This window comes from Eupeodes corollae, chromosome 2 (assembly GCF_945859685.1).
Source record: "Eupeodes corollae chromosome 2, idEupCoro1.1, whole genome shotgun sequence".
Taxonomy (NCBI): Eukaryota; Metazoa; Arthropoda; class Insecta; order Diptera; family Syrphidae; genus Eupeodes; species Eupeodes corollae.
This window is the reverse complement of record NC_079148.1, coordinates 100,185,016-100,210,592: the sequence shown is the minus strand read 5'-3', so window position 1 is coordinate 100,210,592 and position 25,577 is coordinate 100,185,016. Positions and strand designations below refer to the sequence as shown.

Below are 25,577 nucleotides of genomic sequence, written 5' to 3'. Positions count from 1 at the left end.
TTATTTTTATATTTCAAATGGTTTATTTTTAGAATCCATTAGCCATGTGTTGGTAGACATAATATTTTTCTGTCTATACTCGAACTTGTATCTACGAGTACATAGCTTCAAATATTCCTTTTTTCAATATGAAATTGTGACGTTAACTTTAGCGTAAATACAAACTTCATTCAAATGTGGTATGCGGTAAACAAATATGACCTTAACCGAACTTGCAAATAGCTTTAACTGCTCCATAAAGTCTCAAAACACAAATTCCAGAATGCAAGTAGTGGCTCTTTGAAGACCTGTTGATGTTTTTTTTATTTCCTTTGCGTTCCTGGAAGGCGCCACCGATGTATCAACAGTTGCTTGCAGCAGCGCAAACCCAACCAGGAAAAAGGAAGTTTACAATATCAAGAAAGTCGCGTAAACTTTCATTCTACTGGAACTTACTTCCAGGGATGAAAGCTTTAAACCACACATACTTTAGGAACATACCATGATTATGGTGCTGCCGGTGCTGGTTCTGCTGCTGGTGCGATGTTTTAACACTTAAAATAGAATACTTTTCATTCATGGATTTCAGTTCGTATTCTGTCTGTCCTCGGTCATGTTCTATTCGAAAGATTATGAATTCCTATCGCCGTCGTCGTCTGTTTCGAAAGTGATTGTTTTATTTCGAACAGCGAGCCAATACTATGCGAATGCGGTCCGGGTCAATGGCAGTTCTTAAGTGAATCTAAAGCGTTTTGTGTCCTACATTTCTATGTGAATGAGAATTTTACTCAACAAAAGTTAAATAAATAATTTGTGATATTTTATTGGAAAATAAAATTCGTTATGATTCAAAAAAGTGCAAGTGTGTCCTTAGCCATTTCTTGAAAAATTCCAACTGAAAAATTAAAAATACAGAATTGAAGAAAAAAAAACAACGACATTCCAAGCCAAAATGATGGATTACAACAGTTTACTTGCTTACAACCAAACCGATCTCATCGGCTCTACCCCAACGATCCCCAATCGGACCCTGACGACCAACGACACATCCCAGCAACATCAGCAACAATACCCCAAGATAATAGACGCGGTAGCCCATTACCTTACATTTTACTATACGCCGATAATCGTTTTCGGAGGCAGCATCGGAAATATCCTTTCGGTTTTTGTGTTTTTCAAAACTAATCTGCGGAAGTTGTCATCGAGTTTCTATTTGGCAGCACTGGCTGTCAGTGATACGTTATATTTGTTGGCGACATTTGCATCGTGGTTGGGTTATGTGGAAGTGAATGTTTATAATCGGGATGTTCTGTGTCAGTTTTTTGTTTTTACCAGCAGCTTGTGTAGCTTTTGTTCGGTTTGGTATGTTGTGGCCTTCACTGTTGAACGGTTTATAGCTGTGATGTATCCGCTGAAGCGGCAAACTATGTGCACCGTGAAACGGGCAAAGATCGTACTGGCTGGGATTACGTTGCTCGGATGTTTGCATTGTACGCCGTACCTCTTGATTTCAGCACCGAAATACAATCCGGAGAGTCATTCTATGCATTGCAGTATTCGGGATGAGTACATGGTAAATTTTTGTTAGTTGTAAAAATATTAACGGATTTTTGTAAAAAAAAAGCTTGATCAATGAAATTTTGATAAGATTTAGAGACAAATATTATGCCTTTTGATTGACTCTAAATTTGTTGGGTTTTTAGTCTCGAATTCTGTTGATTTGAATATTGTATCATGGTTACCTGACTTGACTTTGGATTGATTAGCACATAATTTTGTGAAAAGTTAAAGGCCTATTTAAATTGTGTGTTTAGTTAAAGTACCGATGCAACTTTGAGTGAATTATTTTTTCTGAAAACTTAGAATGAGTTCAAATGGCTCAAAACGATCACTTTCGGAAAGAATACGTCGAAAAAAGCAATTAAAAAAATATTTCGATATATAGTGTTTTCTTTTAATGCTAACACCAATTAAATAAAATTGAAATAGCAAAGCTGGTTAACCTTTTTCGAAGTGATTGCAATCGCAAGTCGATTTTTTGAATAGAAATTTTTTCCCTAGGATATAACCCATTTTTATTAGAACGATGTGAACGTGATACGTTATCTCGTATTTCCGTACCTTTCTACGTCCGATCCGTACCCTGGGTATAATTTTGTTGGTCCCCCATTTTTTAAGACTTAGCAAAAAAGTCGACTCTAAATAAATATTGTCTTACAGATAAAAATATTAAATGTACAGAAAAAACTTTCAAAAAATGAATCCTTTTTTTTAATTAAATAAAATAAAAAGAGGGTGGGATGAGACCCACATTGATAACTTCCCATCCTGTCTGACTATTTGTCAATCTTAAAAGGTTTGTAGGTTTTGGTGTTTTGGAAAAAAAGTTGCCAATTGAATTATTCTAAAAAATTTCAAAATTACCAACAATATTTTGCATATAGTAAAATAGTTTGATTTCAAAATCTATTTTTGTTAATGAGATTTTTTAGTCGTTAACCAATTTTTAGCAATTTTAGTATCATTTTTTAAAAAAAATTATTTCTTAAATAAACAAATACAAATTGGTTGAATGAAATTAATTTGAAGACAATACCTTCTATTGTTCATTTGATATCGAGAACCGAGCATCATTTTTACCAAAAGTTGGTACTGTTTTTTGGAAATTTTATTTTTTTTATGAAAAAACGGACTGTTGGATTTTTATCAAACATTCACTGAATGTCGAAAACAATATTTTATGTGAGATAAAATAAGTTCTAAACCAATATTTTTAGTTTTTGAAAAGATATTTGAGTCGAAAATCAATTTTTACGAACTTTTATTAATTTTGTTTAGGTTTTTATTTTTTTGTAAAAAAATGCTTTTTTTAGGTTTTTATTTGTTGTTAAAAAATGTTCAATTCTCTTTTGTAAGAAATTGTACCAAATGTTCAAAACAATATTTCTCATAAGATAAAATTAGATTCAAGCCAATATCTCAAAGTTTTGAAAAGATATCTAAGTCGAAAATCAATTTTTACTAACTTTTGTTAATTATTTTTAAGGTATTTATTTTTTTTTAAGAAAACTGTCAATTCGATTTTTCTCAAAATGTTGCTCAGTTTTGACATACGTCCGTCCGTACGTCCGTATTCAAGAACCAGAAGAGATATCGACTTCAAGTAAATTTTGTTATACAGATAATAAGGCAGAAAGATGCAGAAAGGGCTCTCAAGAAAATTTTGTGGGTGGTTTTTTTTAACATAACAGTTTGAAAAAAAGGTGAGAATTTTGGTTAACCCTAAATATCTTACTAACCAAAAACGCTACAGACTTGAATTAAATGTTATATGATATATTGTAACTTGATATCAAAGAAGTATATTTTTTGAAAAAAAATAAATCTAACAGTTTTTTTTATAAATCAAAAAAACTGAAAAAAATTGTCACCTCCAAAATTTTACGATTAAAATATGATTTCATCTTCAAAACAATTTCGTGCAACGAAGAATAATGTTTTTGAAATCTGATAAATTTTTTTATAAAAAATAAAAATGTAAACAAAAACATTACTAAAAGTTGGTAAAAATTGAATATCTATTCAAATATCTTTTCAAAAACTTGAAATTTAGGCTTGAAACTTATTTTATCTTATAAGAATTATTTATTTCAACATTCTGAAAAATGTTGAGAAAAATCGAATTGACAGTATTTTTACAAAAAATAAAAACAAAAAATAAAAACCTCAAAAAAAAATTAATAAATGTTGGTAAAAATTGATTCTCGACTCAAATATCTTTTCAAAAATTTGAGATAATAACTTCAAACTAATTTTTAATTATAAGAAATATTGTTTTCAACATTAGGACAAATTCTGGAAAAAATCGAATTAACATTTTTTTTTACAAAAAATAAAAACCTAAAAAAAAAATGTATAAAAGTTGGTTAAAATTTCCTTTCGACTCGAATAGCTTTTCAAAAATTAAAAATATTGGCTTCAAACTTATTTTATTTCACACAAATATTGTTTTCGATATTCAGTAATTTGTATATAAACAGTCCGTTTTTTCATAAAAAATAAAATCTACAAAATTTGGTAGAAATTGATACGAGTACATGCAGACAAACTATTAAGCAAGACAAATCGGAAGACGGGATGGGAAGTTATCAGTGTGGGCCGCATCCCACCCTCTTTTTATTAAATTGTATCAATTCTGTATTAACGGTAAAATATGTAAGGTACAATTAAGTTTATTTGTTGACGAATGATTTAAACCAAAAGTTCACTTTTATAGATTTCTAAATTCAACTCAATTATTGTTTTTAAAAAAGTCTTTTCATTTTTTTTTTAAATGGTTGTGTTTTTTTTCCATTTTACCATTTTAACCTGAATTATTAAAACAAAACCGATCTCATTCATAATAATTTTCTCAAAATTTAATTAAATACATTCAGTCTATCCTTAATAAAATTTTAAAATCCTTAATGGTAAACATATGAAAAATGTGGTCATAAGATTGAAAATATTATGCACCAGTGATGTTATTTAATTATTAGAAAACCATAAGCAATCCAATCAAATTTTAATGTATATTTATATTCAAGTATACATTTATTTTCCATATGAAGTTCAATATGATTGAAAAATTCCTTTATATCTTTTAAAAATGTTTTGTATTTAAATTTCTTAAAACCAATTTTATTCTACCGTATTTAGGGTAAAAGGGATAACCTTAGCTTTTCGCAGAGACTATTATTTTTAAAGATATATAGACGCAGTCGAAAATAAGTTTTATCAAATAAAAACCGCACAACCCCAAAATCAAAGAAATATATAAAAATATATCACGCATTTTTGTTTGGTTTCTAATTTAGGTGGGATGAAAGGAAAAATGTTTTTGTTAAAGATAATTTGATTATAATTATATTTTGATAAGAAAAATATGTGCCATCTGTAAACAGAGAAAAGTGAGTGATGAAACATGGAGGTTAATATAATTAATTTAGTAGATTATTAAAATATTACATTATTTATTATAGTTAGTTTGATTATTTTTGTGTGGGTATGCAACTCGTAACTCAAGAAACGTGAGATAAAAATCTGTGTACTCGTTCATGTTTGCAATTTCAAAATATTGAAAAACTATTATTTTGGACATTTTGTACCACAAATCAGGACTCCTTGAGCTTTGTTCCCATTCACGTCGCGTCGGTCGATTGGCGATCCTATCATTGGAATTATACCACAGATACCAGATTCTGTTTGCTTTGAACGTAAAACAAATACAAACATTAAGGTTGTAATCTCCCAAGAAGGCCTCCCTTGTTCTTTGTTGTTATATTCGACCAGCCCAACAAATTAAAGCATACCAAGCCGCTGTTAATGCCATTGATTATCTGCTTGAGCTAGTGCAACCTAATGATTTAATCATCGTTGTTGGAGACTTTAATCTTCAACATCTCAATTGGTCCACCTCAGATGATCAGACATCCTTCTTTCCAACTAACATCTCTTCTGAATCTGAATCGCTGTTCATTGATCGTCTGTCTGGTTGTGGTCTTTTTCAACTAAATGGAGTTGCAAACTTTATGGGGAGACACCTCGATCTCATATTATCATCTGATTGCGATAACTGCGTTGTCTCCCTGAGCCCTCACCTTCTCTCAACCTTGGATCACTATCATCCACCCCATAATATCTCCTTCCCCATTGAATTTGAAAACAACTTTTTTGAAATGGAAAATTACTGTTATGATTTTCATAGGTCTGATTTCTCCAAACTTTACAATCTTCTTAGCTCAGCCGACTTTGTATTAGAGATCCCTCCACTTAACAGTTGAGTCCCTTACAAATTGGTTTTATTTGATTCTTTCGTACTGTATTGAAGAATCAGTACCGTTCTCTCGCAGAAAAGATTTCACCTCTGCTCCCCCTTGGTACAACAGAGAGCTCCGTAGCCTAAGAAATACCCGTAACAAGCTTTGGAAGATCTTTTTACAGTCCAAATCTGATACTGATCACAACAACTATCTTTTTGCCTATAATTCTTTCTCTGAATTAAGGGAATCCCTTTCTAACCAATACCTTAACCAAATGGAAAATAACCTTCTTTCTGCAAGGACATTTTTCAAGTTTATAAATGTCAAACGAAAATCTGATGGGTTTCCACCTTCAATGAGTTTCTCCAACATAATCTCCTCTGATCCAACAACCATATCAAATCTATTTGCTAATTACTCAAGCAAATCGTATACTAAACATCTGCATGACCCTGATCCATAACTACTTTAATTATTTAGATGGTTGCACTCAAACCTCCCTTTCATCGTTTACAATAAGTGAAGAAATGGTACCAAAATCGTAAGCCTCAAAGAAAACTTTAGCCCTGGTCGTGATGGCGTCCCATTAGTTGTTCTAAAAAAATGTACGCATTCTCTGTCAAAGCCTCTAACTGCACTCTTTGAACTCTCTCTTTCCCAAGGTGTGTTTCCTCATATATGGAAAGATTCATTTATATTTCCCATTCATAAACAAGGCAATAAAACTGAAACTAACAATTATAGACCTATTGCTAAACTTTCATGCATTCCAAAACTTTTTGAAAGCTTAGTTTATGATTTCGTTTATTTCCATTGCAAGCCTTTATTACCCCCGCTCAACATGGTTTTCTTAAAGGTAGATCCACTACGACTAACTTAATTGAATTTATATCCAAAGTTTTGTCAGCCCTTGAGAATGGCAAAGAAATTGATGTTGTATACACTGATTACAGCAAAGCCTTTGATAAAATATCCCATAACATAATTTATCTCAAACTAAGAGCTCTAGGCTTTCCATCTATATTTATAAACTGGATAAGCTCCTATCTTACGAATAGAACTTATAGAGTCCTTTTCTGTAACTTAGTCCCCAGTCCTATGCATGCAACTTCTGGAGTCCCACAAGGTAGTCACCTTGGCCCCCTTCTCTTCGTCTTATCTGTTAACGATGTCTGTCTTAAATTAAAAAACTCAGATATCCTAATGTTTGCCGATGATAAGAAAATTTTTAAGATTATCTCTACTCCATCTGATTCCTTACTTTTACAAAATGCTCTTAATATCTTTTTTGTTTGGTGCATGATTAATTTCCTAGAGTTAAATGTAGGTAAATGTAAACAAATCACCTTTTCGCGCAAACAAACCCCACCTCATAGAGTATACTAGTACTTCCTTAATGACGCCGTCAACGTAGTCGATTCTATTAGAGAACTTGGTATTATGTGTGACAAACACCTGAATTTCCATCCCCATTTTGACCAAATTATTAATAAAGCTAATAGATCTCTCGGTTTTATTAAGAGATGGTCAAAAGAATTTTTCAACCCCTATGTAAATAAAGCGCTTTACATTTCCCTAGTCCGTCCTCATCTTTAATATGCATGCCAAGTATGGTCTCCCTTTTATGAAAACCATTCACTCAGAATTGAAAATGTTCAAAGACGTTTCGTTCGATTTGCCTTACGTGGCCTCCCCTGGGATGATACATCCAACTTGCAGCCTTATGCCAATCGACTAAAACTGATAGGTTTGCAGCCCTTATATATTAGACGCTAAAACGCTGATATATTATTTGCTCACCAATTGTTAATGGGCAATATAACACCAACCCTCGAAATCTGCGATCTGTTTCCCTTTTCTATATCCCTCATCACCGCACTAATAACGGGCACTTTGAACCAATTGCAATGTCCAGAATTCTTCGTCACTGCAAAGCTGCTATGGTAGTTTTTGATTTCAACATTTCCAAATCCCATCTGAAAGATACCCTTTACTTTTTCCCTTTTTGAGTCCGAATTCCCCGTCCCTTGTAATTTTAAGTCAAATAAAATCAAAATTGTTAGTTCTTGTACATTAAAGAGCTTTTATGTGGGCCTTAGGGTCCACATGAATTTATGTTGAAAACTAATAACAGGAACTGCAAAAAAAAAAAAAACAAAATGTTAAGCTAGTGTTAAGTTAAGTTAAGTTATGATAGCTTGTATTAAGCTAAATAAATAAATAAATAAAACATATAAGATTAATTTATTACCAATAATGATTTTTTAATAAAATTGCAACAATAGAATAATTAAAATGTTGGCCTTATGACTCTCAAATTTCAAAGCATTCATTGCTTCAAAAATAAAAATAATCTCTAGCATATGGCCTGCGACTTTTGCACCATTTTTAAAGTATATCCGGTCATATTTCTAACTACAATAGTACGTCCGATTTTAGTTTCTTAGGATCAGTATAGATATGATATTTAACTTACTCCCACAAAAAGTATTCAAAAGGTGTCAAATCAACGGAATGTAGTAGCCAATTCAATGTTCCATTTCTTGAGATGATTTAGTCAACTAGGATTAGGTTCAACAATGTGATGTTTTGCAAGTGTTTTATGGTACGTTAAGACATCCTGTTCACCTTGTTATAAATGATCTCCTTCAAATGATTTAAGATGTCTAGCAACTGTTTTTGAGGTTGTAGTAGAGTCTCAAGAGTTTCTAGAGGAATATGCTTACTCTAAGGACAGTTATTCTATTTTTATACATACATATTAATCCAAAACAGATATTCATCACTGAAAATGATAAAATATTCCAATTTTTAAACGCTGACGAGAGCGCGAATTTTGGAATCCATAAGAGTTTATGATTTGTAAACGTTATTCTAGGGAGAAGGTCATGGTGATTTGAAAAGTATAAAAAGTATACTTAAAAAAGGTCCAAATCAATTCATAAATATGGCGGGGACATCTAGTTTGACAGCTAGTTTAACAGCCATAATTACAAGAAGTTTTATACCTTTTAAAGTATACCTCATATATGGTTCAAAATAAGTTAATCTTATAGATTCTTCTTAATCCTATCTAGTTTTTAAATGAACATTTTTCTGATTAATATGATAACCGTTCTTGAAAGTCAAGCTAGTTATATTCAACCCGATTTATAACTCGAGTATCAGTAAACATTTTCGCCTTTATATATAATTAGTTCTTATGTTATAGTTTTAAACGAAAATCCATTTGAATATAGAAGGGATAGGAATTCTTATTAAGTTCCCTTCTATGGGAGTTATTGAGTTATTGTAATATGCCCGATTTGTTGAATTGAAAGTTTCGCCATTTCTCGACGTTTCAGGACCCAAAAGTGGAAATAATACGTTCGCGACGGTTTTTTTTGTCGTCCATAGCTCAAGAACCAGGAGAGATATCGGCTTCAAATAAAATTTAGCAGTTTAAAAAAAAAAAACATTTTTGTCAACATTTCGGTTAACCCTAAATATATCACGAACCAATATCGACTTGAATTAAATTTTATATTATATATTGTAACGTGATACCAAACAAGTATATTTTTGGAAAAAAAATCCAATAAAAAAACAGAAGAACAAATTTGTCACCTTGAAAATTTTATAAATAAAAATGGTTTTATCTCCAAAACAATTTTGTGCAAAGAAGAATAGCGTTTTTGATATTACGTTAAATTTAGAGAAAAATCGAATTGACAGTTTTTTTTTATAAAAAATAAAAACCTAAAAAAAACATTACCTGCTCAAAGTTGGTAAAAATTGAATTTTGAATCAAATATGTTCTCAAAAATTTGAGATTATGGCTTTCAACTTATTTATCTTATGGAAAATTTGGAGAAAAATTGAATACACAGTTTGTTTTAATAAAAACCTAAAAAAAAAAACTAATAAAAGTTAGTGCAAATTGATTTTCGATTCAAATAACTTTTTAAAACTTTAAGACATTTGTTTTTTTTTTAAATATTGTTTTTAACATTCAGAAACAGTTTAAGAAAACCCGAATTGACAGTACACAACATTAAAAATTAACAAAAGTTGGTAAAAATTGATTTTGGACTTAACTATCTTTTTTTTTGAAACTTTGAGATATTGGCTTTAAACTAATTTTATCTTATAAGAAATAACGTAAAATTTTGAGAAAAATTGAATTGACAATTTTTTTTTACAAAAAATAAATTCCTTAAAAAAATTATTAAAAGCACGTTAAAATTGATTTTTGAGTCAAATATCTTTTCAAAATTTTAAGATTTTTCTTTTATAAAAAATATTTATTTCAACATTCAGTAAGTTTTTTTTAATAAAAATCTAACAGTCAGTTTTTGTCATGAAAATTAAAATCTACAAAAAATAATACCAAAAATTAGTAAAATTTGGATCGGTTCTCTATACCTCGTGAGTACTAGAAAACATAGGCTTCAAATTAATTTCATTTATTCAATTTGCATTTGTTTATATAAGAAATAAAAACATTTAAGAAATGCGACTAAAGTTGTTAAAAAATTGGTTTTCGAATAAAAATGTCGTTAACCAAAATATATTTTGAAATCAAACTCTTTTATAATATGCAAAATATTGTTGGTAATTTTAAATTTTTTAGAAAAACTTAACTAATAACTTTTTTAACAAAACAAGAAAACCAACAAACTGTTAAGCAAGGCAAATCGACAGACGGGATGGGAAGTTATCAGTGTGGGTCGCATCCAAGCCACTTTTTTAACTTTGTATACAAACGTGATAGGTTTATTTTAACCTTATATTCTTAATGATGCTCAAATTCTGTTTTAATATATTTTCTATATTTATTTAATAATCAATAAGTACACACAACATTATGAACATATGATTATGTTTTGTTGACTTAAATGAAATTACCGTTCTTAATAAAATATATATAGTATTTTAAGGCTTTTTACAAAGTTAAGATAACATTTTTTACTTTGCTAACTAAAAATAGATTTGGAGTTAGTGGGAAGCTTAAATATTAGGAAATTCAAAGTAAACAATAGAGTTATAATTGGTTGTAGCCAGTAGTTAAAAAAAGCATAACATTCATTTTGTTTGAACGTTGTTTTGTTTGGTCACTTGTATATATTGCTGCAAACTATACAAATATTTGAATAGCAATAAAGTAAAAAGTAAAAACTAAAACAGTTTTAAAGTTATAAATCTTATATTTTTTCAAACAAGTTGTATACGGGATATCAATAAGGTTTTATCCATATTTGGGAGCCCTATAAATGACATTATGTGTGAAATGCGAAATTTTACCGATGGCATCGATTATGTTGTCTTTTGGGCCAAGGTGGTTTCCGGCTTAGTCGTACGACTTAAGAAAGCCGCACAATCAAACGTTTAAAGGGTCAAATCACACGATTTGGTATACTCTTTACGAGATAACCATGAACCGTGAAACCGCTATTGCAGAATATCGACTGTGTCTTGAGCTGTGCAGCACGCAGCACCATCCTGTTAAAAATTAAATTGGAATCAACTTGAGCTGTGCAGCACGCAGCACCATCCTGTTAAAAATTAAATTGGAATCAACTTCCAACTTTTAAAAAATCTAATTATTGAACACACGATGCTGCGTATGGTCGTTTGGTTTCAGCTCCTGGCTCCGTTGGCAGACCCAAAATCACTACGCAAACTTCAAAATGTTGTGGTATGCGACAGGCCAAGTTCTTGTGAACGAAGCAGAATTGACTGTCTTGGATACTGGTTTGATATTTACGGCAGATCTTTCCTTTCGTTGACGAACGGGTTTTCAATGATTGTTTACTGAGCCGATAAACGTTGAAAGGACTACCATGTACCCCATACAAAATATGCCACGCACGCATTGTTGGATTTAAAAACAGTTGGAATTTTTTATTTTTGTCTCATACAACAAAACGGTATGGTAAACGAGTACTTATTGTCATGAAAAGTGCAGACATGACTCGCACACAGGAGTGGTTGAGAGTTGTAAATCACTAGACTCTAGTTCTCTATGGACTATTGCGCCACCTAATTAATATTTATTTTATAGGTGGAGCAACTATCCCCGCTATTATTCTGAAGAGGTGTTCTTCCAGCAAAACCAATGCGTAAGCTTTCACATCTATCCTATTTTTCTGGGCTCGTTCCGAGTAGTTGAAAACTGCATTTGTTCATCCAATCCCAAAAAAAGGCGAATCTTTTTCTCCCGAAAATTATCGACCGATAACACTAACATTTCTTCTTCCCAAGGACATGGAAACGTTGATTAATTATCAGCTTAATTGATTAATTATATCTTGAGGAACGGAAATTTCTTAATGACTGATAATACGGCTTTCGTAGCCATAGGTCCACTGGTGATCTCATGGTTCATCTCAACGAACGTAGAACAAATCTTTACATTATTTTGGAGAAAGTAAGATTACTGCACTTGATATTTCTGAAAAAGCGTGATCCATCAAATGCAAACGAAAGTTTGAAATCTGTAGATTCCATAATCTCTGCTTGGACAACAGAAACCTGTGCGAAAGTTCCACCTAGCAAAACAGAAGCGCTTCACCTTTGTCGGAAAAAAAATGTTCAATTACTTCCCTTACGATTCGTAACTACACAGTCAAGTTCAAAAAAAGAACTCACGAGTCCTTGGTGTTACTTTCAATAGTAATATGAAATGGGGTCTTCGTATAAAAACAAATAACATCTAGAAACGGCCCTAAAAATGGCCAAAACCTTAGTTTAAGGAACTCACTCTTTTTATGTGGACAGCTAAAAGAAGCTCTCAGAATAGAAGCTGGCTATAAAACAATTAATAGGCTAGGACAAAAAAGAGCAAATAATTTAATAAGTAAAGCACTTACAGACATAAATAACCCTCTTTATTCAGGTTCACAAGAAGTTCAATACAGACAAAAACAAAACAGGAAGAATTCAATATCTTCCCTTAGCAAAATATTAAGCCTTGTTTCGACTCATGGAAGTATGCCTTTAGAAACGTCTTTGAAGCTCAACTTTTCGTCCCCTCCTCCTTGGAAAAGACACTTACTGCCAATCGACACCCTCTAGTCACAAGATAGAAAACACACCAAATTAACACTTTCTTATGCTTCACCGTGAACTGATCGAAAACATCAAACCAGTTAGAATTTTGTACACAGATGGATCCTATAGGGATAAAACCTCAACATACGCAGTCATCGAGTTCAAAGCTAACAACGAAGAAATCATCACTTTTAAAGGTCTCCTTCCAGACGCGGCTGGCAGCTATTTTGCAGAACTAACAGCAATAATGAAAATACTTACCGTTGCAAAAACCTGGGCAGAAAGGACATTGATACTCACTGACAGCTTAAGTATCCTGTATCAAAAGTGAAACAAATAACTGTTCCACTCTTAATTACATCCGAAGCATCCTTTATGACAAAACCAACATAACCCTAGCTTGGATACGCTGGTATAAGAGGAAATGAGCTAGAAGATACTGCAGCAAAAGAAGCCACTATCCGTATTTAAAAGAACTGCCACTTATATCTCAGCTTATCGGTAAAATGTTTATGGCTAACGAGCAAGAAGAACTCAAAAGATATTGGTCAAAAGAGGAAAACTTTCTTTGAAAACACCACGCAACACACCTCAGAATTCCATACAACAAAAACCTAACCAGAGAATAATGTATTTCACTATTTTGGATCAGAGTTGGAAAAACTTTTTTTACGAGTCGCCATCTCTTCACAAACGATCCCCCAGAGGAGAGCGAAAATTGTAAAGAAGTTCTCTCAATTTGGCATATTTTTGCAGAATGTCCGATTTTTCACTTAATCAAAAATACCAACTTATTGGAGGACAAGCAGAAACAGATGCGTGAAATACTAAACCCATCTGACATTAATACGTATCAACGCATAAAATCAATAACAACCCTACACAATAAATTTAAAGATATTTTAACTTTAATATTAATTAATTTTTTTTTTGTAGATAAATAACATAACATAACTTCATATTTTTTTTCGATGTTAATTTTTTCGTATTATATTATTAATATTTGTACTTAAAAAAAAATACGACATCTATTTTCTTGCTGCCCTGATGTCTTCAATATAAATAATTTTTTAAATTTATTTTTGTAAGTTATTTTTTGGTAAATAAATAAATAAAATCTTTACAGTAAGAAAGTAAGATTATTGCACTTGATATTTCAAAGGCATTTGATAAAGTCTGGTAACTTGCCCTTATATTGAAAATTCGTATTTTTGGTATTGACGAATCTCTTCTTCGTTGGATTAGAAATTTTCTTTCGAACCGCTCAATTCAAGTTGTTTTGGACGAATTCAAGTCTGAAACCCATAAAATAAATGCTGGTGTACCCCAGGGCTCCGTTTTGTCTCCGACCCTTTTCCTAATTTTTATAAATGATCTCCTGTCTGCTTCTTCTAATTCAATACATTGTTTCACTGACGATAGCACTTTTAGCTTTTCATATTCGTTTTCAGACTCACAACCCTCCTCTAAGGATATGGAACTGCAACGGAAAAATATGATAAGCTCTTTTATTTCCGACCTACACAGCATTGCCCAGTGAGGAATCAAAAAACCGTGTTGAATTTAATGCTTCGAAACCCCAATGCTGTCTTGTTTCGTTAAAGCGAGATATACACTCTTTGCCACTATCTATGAGTGGCACTTGCATCCACAAAACAAAAAATTCCGAGTTCCTCGGAATTTGCATCAGCAACCACCTTTTGTGAAGCTATCACATACGCGATGTCGTCAAAAATGCCGCAAGATATCTCGGTTTTTTGAGAAAATGCAAGAATTTTTTCTCTCCGTCTGATATGGCTACAATCTACAGAACCTATATATACGTCCGCAACTTGAATATAACTCTCATCTCTGGGCTGGTGCTCCAGCAACTTACTTAAGCCTCTTGGACAGTATTGAAAGAAGAGCTTTTAAATTGATTAGTGATATGAACATCATCAACTAGATTACGTCGCTCGAACATCGCCGTAAAGTTTCTTGTCTCACGCTTTTTTTAACTTCCCATAGGAAGTTATTGTAAATTGTAATGGGTCCGATTTGTCAAATTAAAAATTTTGACATTTCTCGACGTTTCAAGGTCCCAGAGTCGAAATAAAAGATTTTTAGAAAGATGTCTGTGCGTGGGTGTGTACGTACGTTCGTACGTCCGTACGTTATCGCCGTTTTTTTCGTCGTCCATAGCTCAAGAACCAGAAGAGATATCGGTTTCAAATAAATTTTGTTATACAGGTAAAAAGGCAGAAAGATGCAGAAAGGGCACTCGAGAAAATTGCGTGGGTGGTTTTTTTTACCATAGCAGTTTGAAAAAAAGGTGAACATTTTGGTTAACCCTAAATATCTTACGAACCAAAAACTCTAGAGACTTGAATTAAATTTTATATACATAATATATTGTAACGTGATATCAAAGAAATATATTTTTTGAAAAAAATCATATAACGGCTTTTTTATAAATCAACAAAAACTGAAAAAAATGTACACCTCCAAAATTGTACGACTAAAATATGATTTATCTCAAAAACAATTTTGTGCAACAAAAAATTATGTTTTTGACATCCGATAAAATTTTGAAAAAATTGAATTGACAGTTTTTTTTATAAAAAATAAAAATCTAAAAAAACATTACTCAAAGTTGGTAAAAATTGAATATCGATTCAAATATCTTTTCAAAAATTTGAAATATTGTCTTCAAACTAATTTTATCTTATAAGAAATATTGTTTTGAACATTCGATACAATTTTGAAAAAAATCGAATTGACAAAAAATAAAACTCTAAAAAAAAAACAATACTAAAACTTGGTAAAAATTTACTTTCGACTCAAATAGCTATTCAAAAATTAAAAATATTGGCTTCAAACTTATTTTATTTCACAGAAAATATTGTTTTCAATATTCAGTAATTTTTATAAATCCAACAATCCGTTTTTTAATAAAAAAAAAGGTACAAAAAAACGAGTACATATAGACAAACTTTTAAGCAAGACAAATCGACAGACGGGATGGGAAGTTATCAGTGTGGATCGCATCCCAGTCTCTTTTTCCGTTATTGTAACGGACTATACTCTAGTGTAAAAGCCAGTTGTGTTTCTTCCCTTTAACGATTTAACCGTAATACCCGCGATCCTAGGTATGCCCATCAGTTTACCTTTGAGCACAACTTCAGCCGTACTATAAAGTACCGAGATTGATTTCGCGAAAGTGGAATGCAAAGTTGAGAAATTCAAAATCAATGTAAACCTGCTGTCCAACCCTTTCCTCTTTTTCTTAAGCTCACACTGTGTCTTTGACTCATTAAAATTAAACAAACCCCTTTTAAATAAAATTAAATTAAATTGGGTGGCGCAACAGTCCGTTGTGAACCAGGGCCTAGTGACTTGCAACTCTCAACCATTCCTTTGTGAGAGTAATGTCAGGGATGAAGGACCTACGGTTAACTTAAAAAAACACATTTTTAGAACAAACATCACTACATTTCATCTTCGGTTCTTTTCAGTTAAAAAACTTGAGACATTACCTCAACAAGGACAACACAAAGGTACCTAATATAAGAAAGCTAACACAATGGTTTGAGAACACATAAACGTATCTATCTTACGCACAATAATGGAAGGTCTCCTTGAAAATTTTTGTCACGAAGTTTGGCAGCTTCTTCACTTTCCTAAACTGATTAAAATTCCCACAAAGTCAAACAAGTATATCGAGTTTCTTTCATGTGTGGTATCGTGTATCGAATCCTTAAATTTGCCACAATAATTGAATCAAACACCATAGAAAATTTGGTTCATTCAACATTTCAACATTGTAAAAAAATTTATAAAAAATACATGTTTTAATATTTAAATTTTAAATAAATTTTAAAGAAAATGTAATGATTTTAGAATTTTTACCGTAGATAGTTTTTTGTTCTCACATCCTGAATTTTATTTTCAGAAAATAGGATAAACCGTAGTCAACTGTAGTCAGCTAAGAATAAAAAATGTATGACTTAATTTATCTCTTGAAATCTTAAGTTTTGTTTTTTGTTGAATCCTTGAGGTAATCTTAAGAAAGTAACTTTGACTAGCGAGTTCTTCATTTTGTGCGTGGCAGTATTTCTGATAATTTCGAAAAGACTCAGGATTAAAAGTTACCTATTATCCTAATGATATATTTTACTTTTACCTTAACCACAATTCAAGAAGTAATCCTTTAAATCCAAGAAGATACATTTTCGAAAGCAACAAAAAAGGTTTTTAATAAGAAAGATGTTTCAATATCAGATAAGGAAGTTTATTTTTCTTTCGCTCTGAGTACCTGATGTTACTATTCCATACCTGTTTCTGTTTTCCATCACGTACCTTTTTCTTATTGACATCTTGATGTAGTTTGTCTAAATGATAGATTGATGTTGAATTGATGTTGAATTGATGAAAGCAAACAATATTTAACTTTGAGAACGTTTTTTTGTTGACAACAACGTCCAACGACGACGCAATGCTACAACTTATGCATAAGTATATATTTTCCCATGAGTTTGATGCAATTTCAGTCACGTACTTAAATCAGACTTTTCTCTCGAAAGTATTGAGTTGGAATTTGTAAAAAGGACTCAATTCAAATAACACATTTGTTTGTGTGCATTAAAAGTCCTTTTCTGCAAAGGCATGGTAAATGGAAATGTATTTTTAAAAATAGAAAATTCAGGTGAATGAATTCAAGTAAAATTTCCCCCAAGAGAAGGAATAAAATTCAAAATAATTCCGTGCTTTGATTTATTTATAAGAGAGTTGGTATTGAGATCAACCAAAATTTGAAATACATGTGTCTGAAAAGGGTACAACAAGGAAAGGAACGAGAAAATATGGATGAGTTAACTTTTGTTATCTGGGAAATTGGCTTTTTGGATGGAGTTGATGCCACTTGAAATTTAAATTGATTTTGGATTAATTTAATAATTCATTTTGATAAAAATTGAACAAATAAATACTCAAAGAAAATGCTTTAATACACAAAATAAACATGCAAATAACGATGCATGCGATGTTCGCCAAATATTGACAAGCTCGTGCGGTGTGCCCTCAATGAGGTTCTTAATATTCTTTGTTTTACTTTTAAATTTTCGGATTATCATTCAAAACAGTAAAAGAAATATTTTCTTATGTTTATTTAGTGTAAATTGTAATTTTTATCACGAAGATTTTTGTTTTTTGTTTTTGCTTTGCCTCAAAAAAGTCATGAAATGTGTTTGGAGGCTGATTTCGTTTTGAATTATTTATTATTACAAAATATCATCAAAGAATCAAGCTAAAATGTATGAACAAAAAAATTAAAGTCTAATTTTTATGATTATGTGAAATTTTTTCCAAACGAATTCCCTATTTCAAATCTACGAGTATGCTAGAGGAATTGGTTGATATTTTATTTTGCTGAAGTTTCGTATTTGTTAAGTCTTCCTATATTGCGACGGATTGCTTGGATAAATTAGCCTTATATGCTTGAATAGATTCCAGTTTTTGAAATAACGAATGTTTTTCCAAGCCACGTTTTCGAAGAAAATGACCAAAATTATTTCTGTCTTTTATTTTTAGCAATACTTTTGTTTTATTTTCTGTGCTTAAGAAACATTTTAAAAACTAAGCGAAACCTTCAGGTTACCCCTAAATTTCAAAATATGGAAAAGGTTGGATAACAGGTTCCTGGCAATCCTTCTGTGGCACGATAGAAGAAACTTCTAAGGCCTCCAGGTTACGAAAAATTCTTTCAACTTATCCATCGATGCCTACTTGCTTGAAAAATACAAACAGCTCATGGACAAATTTAAGTAATGAATCGCTGAACTAACCACTGGATACTCACTTTCCTGGTAGTTCTCTAACCGAAACTAGCAACAATCATATTCGTTCAAGTTCCAATACAACATATCTACAAGGTCTGATCACAAGGGACAAGCTACAATTGGCTTTTAACAGCTTCAAACTATTTCAATCTGCAGGACCAGATGGAATAATATCAGCAGAATTACGAAAGACTTCTGATATAATTGCACCAATCCTTGAGGCAATTTTTACCAGCTGTCCTTACCTGGTCCATGTTCTCTCGGCATGGAGAGAAGTTAAAGTTGTTTTTATACCCAAAGCAGCTAAATGCTCGCAAGTCAATCCTTAAGATCTAGGAACTATAAGTCTGTTAATATTCCTTCTTAAGACCTTGGAAAGAATGATTGATATCCATTTAAGAGCAAGTATTGATACAAGGTAAATCGGTGGAAACAGCGTTACACACCTTAGTACGCACCATCGAATATTCCCTCCATCATAAAGAGTTCACTATGGTTGCTTTCCTTGACATCGAAGGTGCCTTTAACAACGTGGACACATCTACAATCACATCTGCACTAACATCTGTAAATGTAGAGAGTTCGCTTCGGGAGTAGCAAAATAAATAACTCAAAACTTTGCAACACTTCTGGTAGACGATTCGTCAGTAGAGGGACACCGCAAGGTGGTATTCTATCCCCTCTCCTCTGGAAACTAGTTGTGAATAAAATCCTAACTAGTCTGGATGCTAGAGGGCTTCAGAATGATAGCCTATGCTGACAACGTTGCTATAGCAGTTTCAGGGAAGCATCTTAACACCTTAAAAGAACTCTTAAAAAATGCCTTAGACAGACTAATACTTTGGGCTAATCTGTGTGGACTGGGTGTTAACCCACACAAAACAGATCTTATTTTCGAGGAGATACAAAATTCCAATTGTCAACCCTCCCTATATTAAAGGAATCTTATTAAAATTCTAAGACGAGGCTAAATACCTGGGTGTTGTCTTAGATAAAAAACTAAATTGGAAACGCAATGTACAGGAAAGAGTCAAAAAAGCTTTTCTTTCAAAAAAGCTATTGGTAATAAATGGGGCTAACAACCCAGAATCACGCATTGGCTGTACACATCAGTAATCAGACAGATTTTAATGTACGGTGGGGCAGTATGGTGGAGAATCTTTAAATGTGGAGACGCGACGGAGTTTTTGCTGTGATATACAATAATCAAATACACTAACGATTCGTTTTTAAGTAAAAGTCTTCACTTTTAAAGATTTAAGGGTAAGGCTATTTTTGCCACACCAAAATGTGAAATTATCAATGTCGGCTTGTAAAAGGATACGATCATGGGTGGACTTTATAATCTTGAAAATTTGCATGTCATCAGCAAAAATGAGAACTTCACTTGAGCGTAGATATGACAATACGTCGTTAAAAGACAGGATGAATAGAAAAGGACCAAGATGGCTACCCTGGGGAACACCAGATTGAGCAACAAAGAGTTCACAATGACTATTTCTAAATTTTACCTCATAGGATCTGTTTTCAATGTATGATTTGATCCAAGCTAAGAAAAATGGTTGAAAACCATTGATTTCTTTAAGGGCGCATTTTTTTCCAAACAAAAATTAAGGATCTTATAAAAAGTTGAAACTGCTTAGTCAATGTTAGATGTTGGTTTTCGTTTTTTGTTTTTAATTTTATTAAGTCTTTATAGTTGCAAGCGTAAGAGAAACACGTTAAGAATGCTGGGCAGCCTAGCCTCTGTAGGTATTTGGAAATTGTTTTTTGTAGAATGGAGAGGTGAATAGGTTGTCCTCATCAGGGACACAAAAGGCTGACCTGGTACTGGAATATAGTATCTATCATGAACGGACCAATTGATGTTACCCATGTCCTGAAGGACAAGGTTTTCATGATTTTTTAACTAGGAAATTCTTTTCTTAGAGAGAAAAATCAGATAGTCAAGCAGGGGAGCGATACGCGAATCCTGATAAAATGTCTTGTTGCTATACCATTTACCGCCTGGTCTGCGGCCTTTATTAATACATTTTCGGATGATATATAGCGTTCGAATCTATGGAGCTCCAATGCAACATTTGGGGTGATATGAAACCATATAATGAATCTATAGCACATTAAGGGACGAATCAAAATTTTATACATTAAAAGTTTTGTTTTTGTTTCCACATGTTTTGAGTTGAGCAGAAGCTTAAGCTTTGCAGCTGCACCCTTGCTATTATTCAAAGCCTTTCTCGCATGAGCGTTCATTTTTAATCTTTCATGGAGATTGACGCCGAGGTATTTTATAGATTTGTTAAGGGGGACAGAGTTGCCGCCAATAGTAAGATTTAGGTATCGACTTTCTCGGGCAGCAAGGTGGTGCCCCTTACCTGCTGCATTGCGAAAGCAAATCATCTCACATTTATTGGTGTTCAGTTCAATTCCGCATTCCTTGTAGTATGGGATGACTAAGTTGAGATGCGAGTTCACCGAGTTAAGAGCTTCGTGTGGTCTCTCATTGGGACAGAACAAGATGGTGTCGTCAGCATAGAGAATTACTACGGATCAGCGATGTTGAATTGGCAGGTCATGCAGGCACAGGTTGAAGAGCAGGGGACCAAGGATGGATCCTTGGGGCACACCAGTCTCAATGGGGATAAGAGAGGATGACTCGCCTTCAAAGTTGACTGAGAGGCTTCTGTTTGAAAGGAAACTTTGCCAGATTTGAATAAATATTGGAGGAAAATTTAGCTGATTAAGTTTGTATAAAAGTCCTGCTTGCCATACCAAGTCAAATGTTTTTTTTAGATCAAGTGCACAAGACACGGTGTATTTTATAGACCGTAAATTGTTTAAAATGTTGTCTTGAATGTAAAGGAACGCGTGTTCAGTAGAGTGGCCTCTTGGCCAAATTGGACATGTTCTGTTAAGTCCGAGTCACCGAAGAAGTTGAGTAATTTTGCATAAATAATTTTTTCAAGTATATTTCCTAGGTTAGAAAGAAGTGAATTGGGTCGGAAGTTTTCGATAATGTAGGAGCAATTGCTTTTTTTAATTGGAATTAATTTTCCTATTTTTTAAGCAGATGGAAAATAACAATTGTTCAGACAGTTATTGAATATGGGAGTTAAAAATGGAGCTATTGTTGTTTTGGATTTACGGAGAATAAAACTTGGAATATTGTCAGGGCCAGTAAATCTTTTTTTTTTAATGAAGAGATAATGTTTTCGACAGAGTTTGAAGAGATAAGGAACTCGTTATGGTTATCCACAGATGTGTTTGAGGGCGAAAAATTTGCTATGTTAAGATTTTCGTTCCAGATCGAAAAGGAGGAGTTGAAAGTTAAAACTTCTAACGAAGTGACTGGGTAAGCTGAGGGGTTTTTTAAGCCAAAAAGTTCGGAATACAATGTTTTAAATACTTCTATTTTTTCGGAAGGGGAGGAAACGAATTGTTGCGGACAGATACACCTGGTTATTTGTGTTGTGATTATTCTTTCTTTCAGTTTTTTGATTTAATACTTTGAAAACATTTGAGTTAGTTAGTTTAAGTTACTCAACTTCGTTCTAAATTGTTCGTTCAGCTCTATTCGAACCCGGTCTTTGATTATTTTGGATTTATGCGAACTCCAAAGTTTCCAGATTTTACGGATTTTATATAAATTTGAGGTGGATGAAGAGATGTTAAACGAATTTGTATGTATATTAATTCTTTTACTGTGGAGGTTGATGCAATCAGTGACAATTTCACTGATTTTATCAATGAAAAAGTCAATTTCAGAATTGGAAAGGTTTTTATTGGTTGGGATGTTTAAATTTGAAAGACCAGATTCAAGCGAGCGATTAAAAGCCGACCAATTAGTATTTTGAAAACTATTAAAAGTCTTTGGCAAGTCTTGGAGAGTCGTTCCTTGAATCATTTGCAAACTCATGAACACCGAGTATTGATCCGAGATGGCATCAAGAGTGATGCAAGCAATATTATTGTAAGATCAAAGATTGGAAGATATTAAGAAAAAATCCATATGGGAGCACGATGCAGGACGGGTAGAGCCTGGGCCGCAATTAAGTCTAGATCAAGAAAATGGTTGTCCACGAACCAATTGGCCAGAAGAGAGCCATTCTGGTTTGTAGTCGAGTCCCCCTAAAGAGGGTGACGGGAGTTAAAATCACCACCTATTATGATGTGATCAAATTGATTTAAGGAGTTGACAACATAATCAAGAGCGGAGTGAAGGGAAGAACCAGCATTACGTAAATTGAAACAAGTGCCAATGTTTTTGATGTGTTTGAGGAGTTGAGAAGAATTATGGTTATGGTAGTTGAAATCAAACTTTTGGTGTAAAATTTTTGGGAGAAACGAATAGAATTCTTGAGAAGAATTTCTGTTCCTCGATTATCATTATTTCTTATTAAATTGTATTTGTCATTAAAAGGACACTTACCATACTTTTTTTAAGACAAGTTTCTTGAATTAAAAGCGCTGTGGGAGAGGTCTCTTTTAACAAGAGGTCCATTTCTATTCTTTTTTCTTTAGTTAGGGAATTTATATTGGAAGTAATTAGGTTGAAAATCATGGAGAAATTGGGGAGAGGGAGGCGATAAAACACAGGTAAGCACCTGGTTTTTCAGATTCATCCATTTTCTTGTAATTTGATCAAAAGCCTCTAATTTTAGAGATGGGGTTAGATATTGGTATAAACCAAAAAGTCGAACTGACTCATCCATGAAGTCTGAATCATCATGGTTGGAAAGATCCGTAGGCATTGGGATCAACTGTTTTGGTGTTTGTTCAACTATGATATTTCCGTTTTTGGACCAAGTTTGCACTGGCCGGGCTCATGATTAGTTAAACATTTGACACATCTGGGCGGGAAACTACAGTACAGTGCCACATGGCCGTACCTTTGACAACGGTAGCATTTGTTTCGTGTCCGAATTTTTGACAAAATTCCATTTGATTTCGAGCCTGCTGTTGGGATATTACTGCTTTCGTGCCTGCCGCGGTAGATGTTGCTGGAGTTAGAGCAGTGGCCTCTGGTGATGTTAGAATTGCTGTTGCTAGAGCCCACAGTGTTAGTGGTTTCTTTCGGCGTCTTTTCCTCGTCTTCAATCTCATTAAAAGATGAATAACGATTGTGGTTGTTAACAACTTCCCTTGCAACACTTTTTGTGTCAAAGCGGGTGCATGTTGTTGCCTTTTCCGTGCATTTACCATCATAAACAACAGCAAGAAGATTCTTGAGAACTTCAGGGCTGCCTGATTCGGCGTTCTTTTTATTAGGAGCATTTAAATTGTTTGAGTCGTGTCCAATAATTACACAGTTATTAATTGGCGCATGTTGTCTGGCACAAGTTGTTAGCCGCATGAGTATTCATCTCGGCCTCAATTATGGCTTGTATATGGGTATTGGTGAATTCCATTCTTGGGTAGCGGCAGCGATGATTTTTTTTTTGTTTGTATCGTTTATCTGGTGGTTCTTTAGGCTCATCGGGAGGACGAAACTCACTTCTCTCTATTTTGAGTAAAAAAAAATTAATTAATTTTTAATGTATCCATTAAATTTAGAGAAAAAGAACTTCAGACGTCTGCACTGTTCGAAGAACGAAACGAGAATGATATTTGATATTTAATACTGATAATGATATTGAATAATATGTGTAAGTGGTGCCCAATTGTTACCAGTTGTGTTTACGGATGCAATTAATGTCTTTCGAATTTGGCTTGAAATACTCTTTTCTATATAGAATAATTACTCAATTATTGAATTAAGGAAAACACACCTTAAAACAGTAACACACGGAAATATTGTATGAATTGGTCAAAAGAGACTGGGATGCGACCCACACTAATAACTTCTCAAGGTTTGTAGGTTTTCGCGTTTTGTTAAAAAAGTTATCAGTTAAATTATTCTAGAAAAATTAAAATTAACCAACAATATTTTGCATGTGATGGAATAGTTTGATTTCATCATCTATTTTTGTTAACGAGATTTTTAGTCATTAAACAAGTTTTACAAATTTGTTAAGCCTTTCTTCAAAGTTTTTATTTCTTAAATAAACAAATACAAATTGAGTGAATAAAGTTAAATTAAGAGATATCAAGAAGAGAACATCAATTTTTACCAATTTTGCGTACTATTTTTTGTAGATTTTAAATTTTTATGAAAAAACCGACTGTAAAATCTTATAAAAAAAAATTACTGAATGTTGAAAACAATATTTTTTTATAAAATAAAATTAGTTTGAAGATTATATGTTAAATTTTTGAAAAGATGTAATATGACTATTTAACTTCTGTTAATTTTTTCTAGGTTTTAATTTTTTGTAAAAAACTGTCTATTTGATTTTTCTCAAAATAATACCGGATATTGAAAACAATATTTCTTATAAAAGAAATAATTGGAAGTAAGTTTTTGAGAAGATATTTGAGTCGAAATTCAATGTTTTACCAACTTTGAGTAATGTGTTTTAAGGTTTCCATTTAAAAAAAAAACTGTCAATTCGAGTTAACTCCAAATTGTACCACATGTTAAAAATGTCATTTTTCTTTGGAAAACAAATGTTTTGGAGAAAAAATCATTTTTTATTAGTAAAATTTTCGGCGTGACAATTTTTTAACAGTTGTTTTGATTTATAAAAAAAGCGTTTATTAGATTTTTTTTTCCAAAAATATAGTTGTTTGGTATGACGTTACAATATATTATATAGGTACAATTTAATTCAAGTCTCTAGCGTTTTAGGTTCGTAAGATATTTAGGGTTAACCAAAATGTCCACCTTTTTTTTAAACTGCATCTTTCTGCTTTATTATCTGTATATCAAATTTTTTTGAAGTCGATATCTCTTCTGGTTCTTGAGCTATTAAGGACGAACTTACTTACACACGCAAGAACAAACATCTTTCTAAAAATCTTTTATTTCGACTCTAGGGACCTTGAAACGTCGAGAAATATCAAAATTTTC

General features: G+C 32.5%; 1 protein-coding gene across 2 annotated transcripts in view; it reads left to right on the top strand.

Annotated features, from left to right (window-relative positions):
* Nucleotides 1-579: 579 nt before the first annotated feature.
* The window catches only part of LOC129947600 (cysteinyl leukotriene receptor 1), a 180,521-nt gene continuing 155,523 nt past the window's right edge, over nucleotides 580-25,577 (top strand). For both annotated transcript variants that reach the window (XR_008781736.1, XM_056058230.1), the window contains exon 1: nucleotides 580-1,552. Coding sequence is in view for 1 of the 2 variants with exons in the window: in XM_056058230.1 (XP_055914205.1) it covers nucleotides 932-1,552 (621 nt within the window). In the remaining variant the exon portion in view is untranslated. The remainder of the gene's footprint in view (nucleotides 1,553-25,577) is intronic.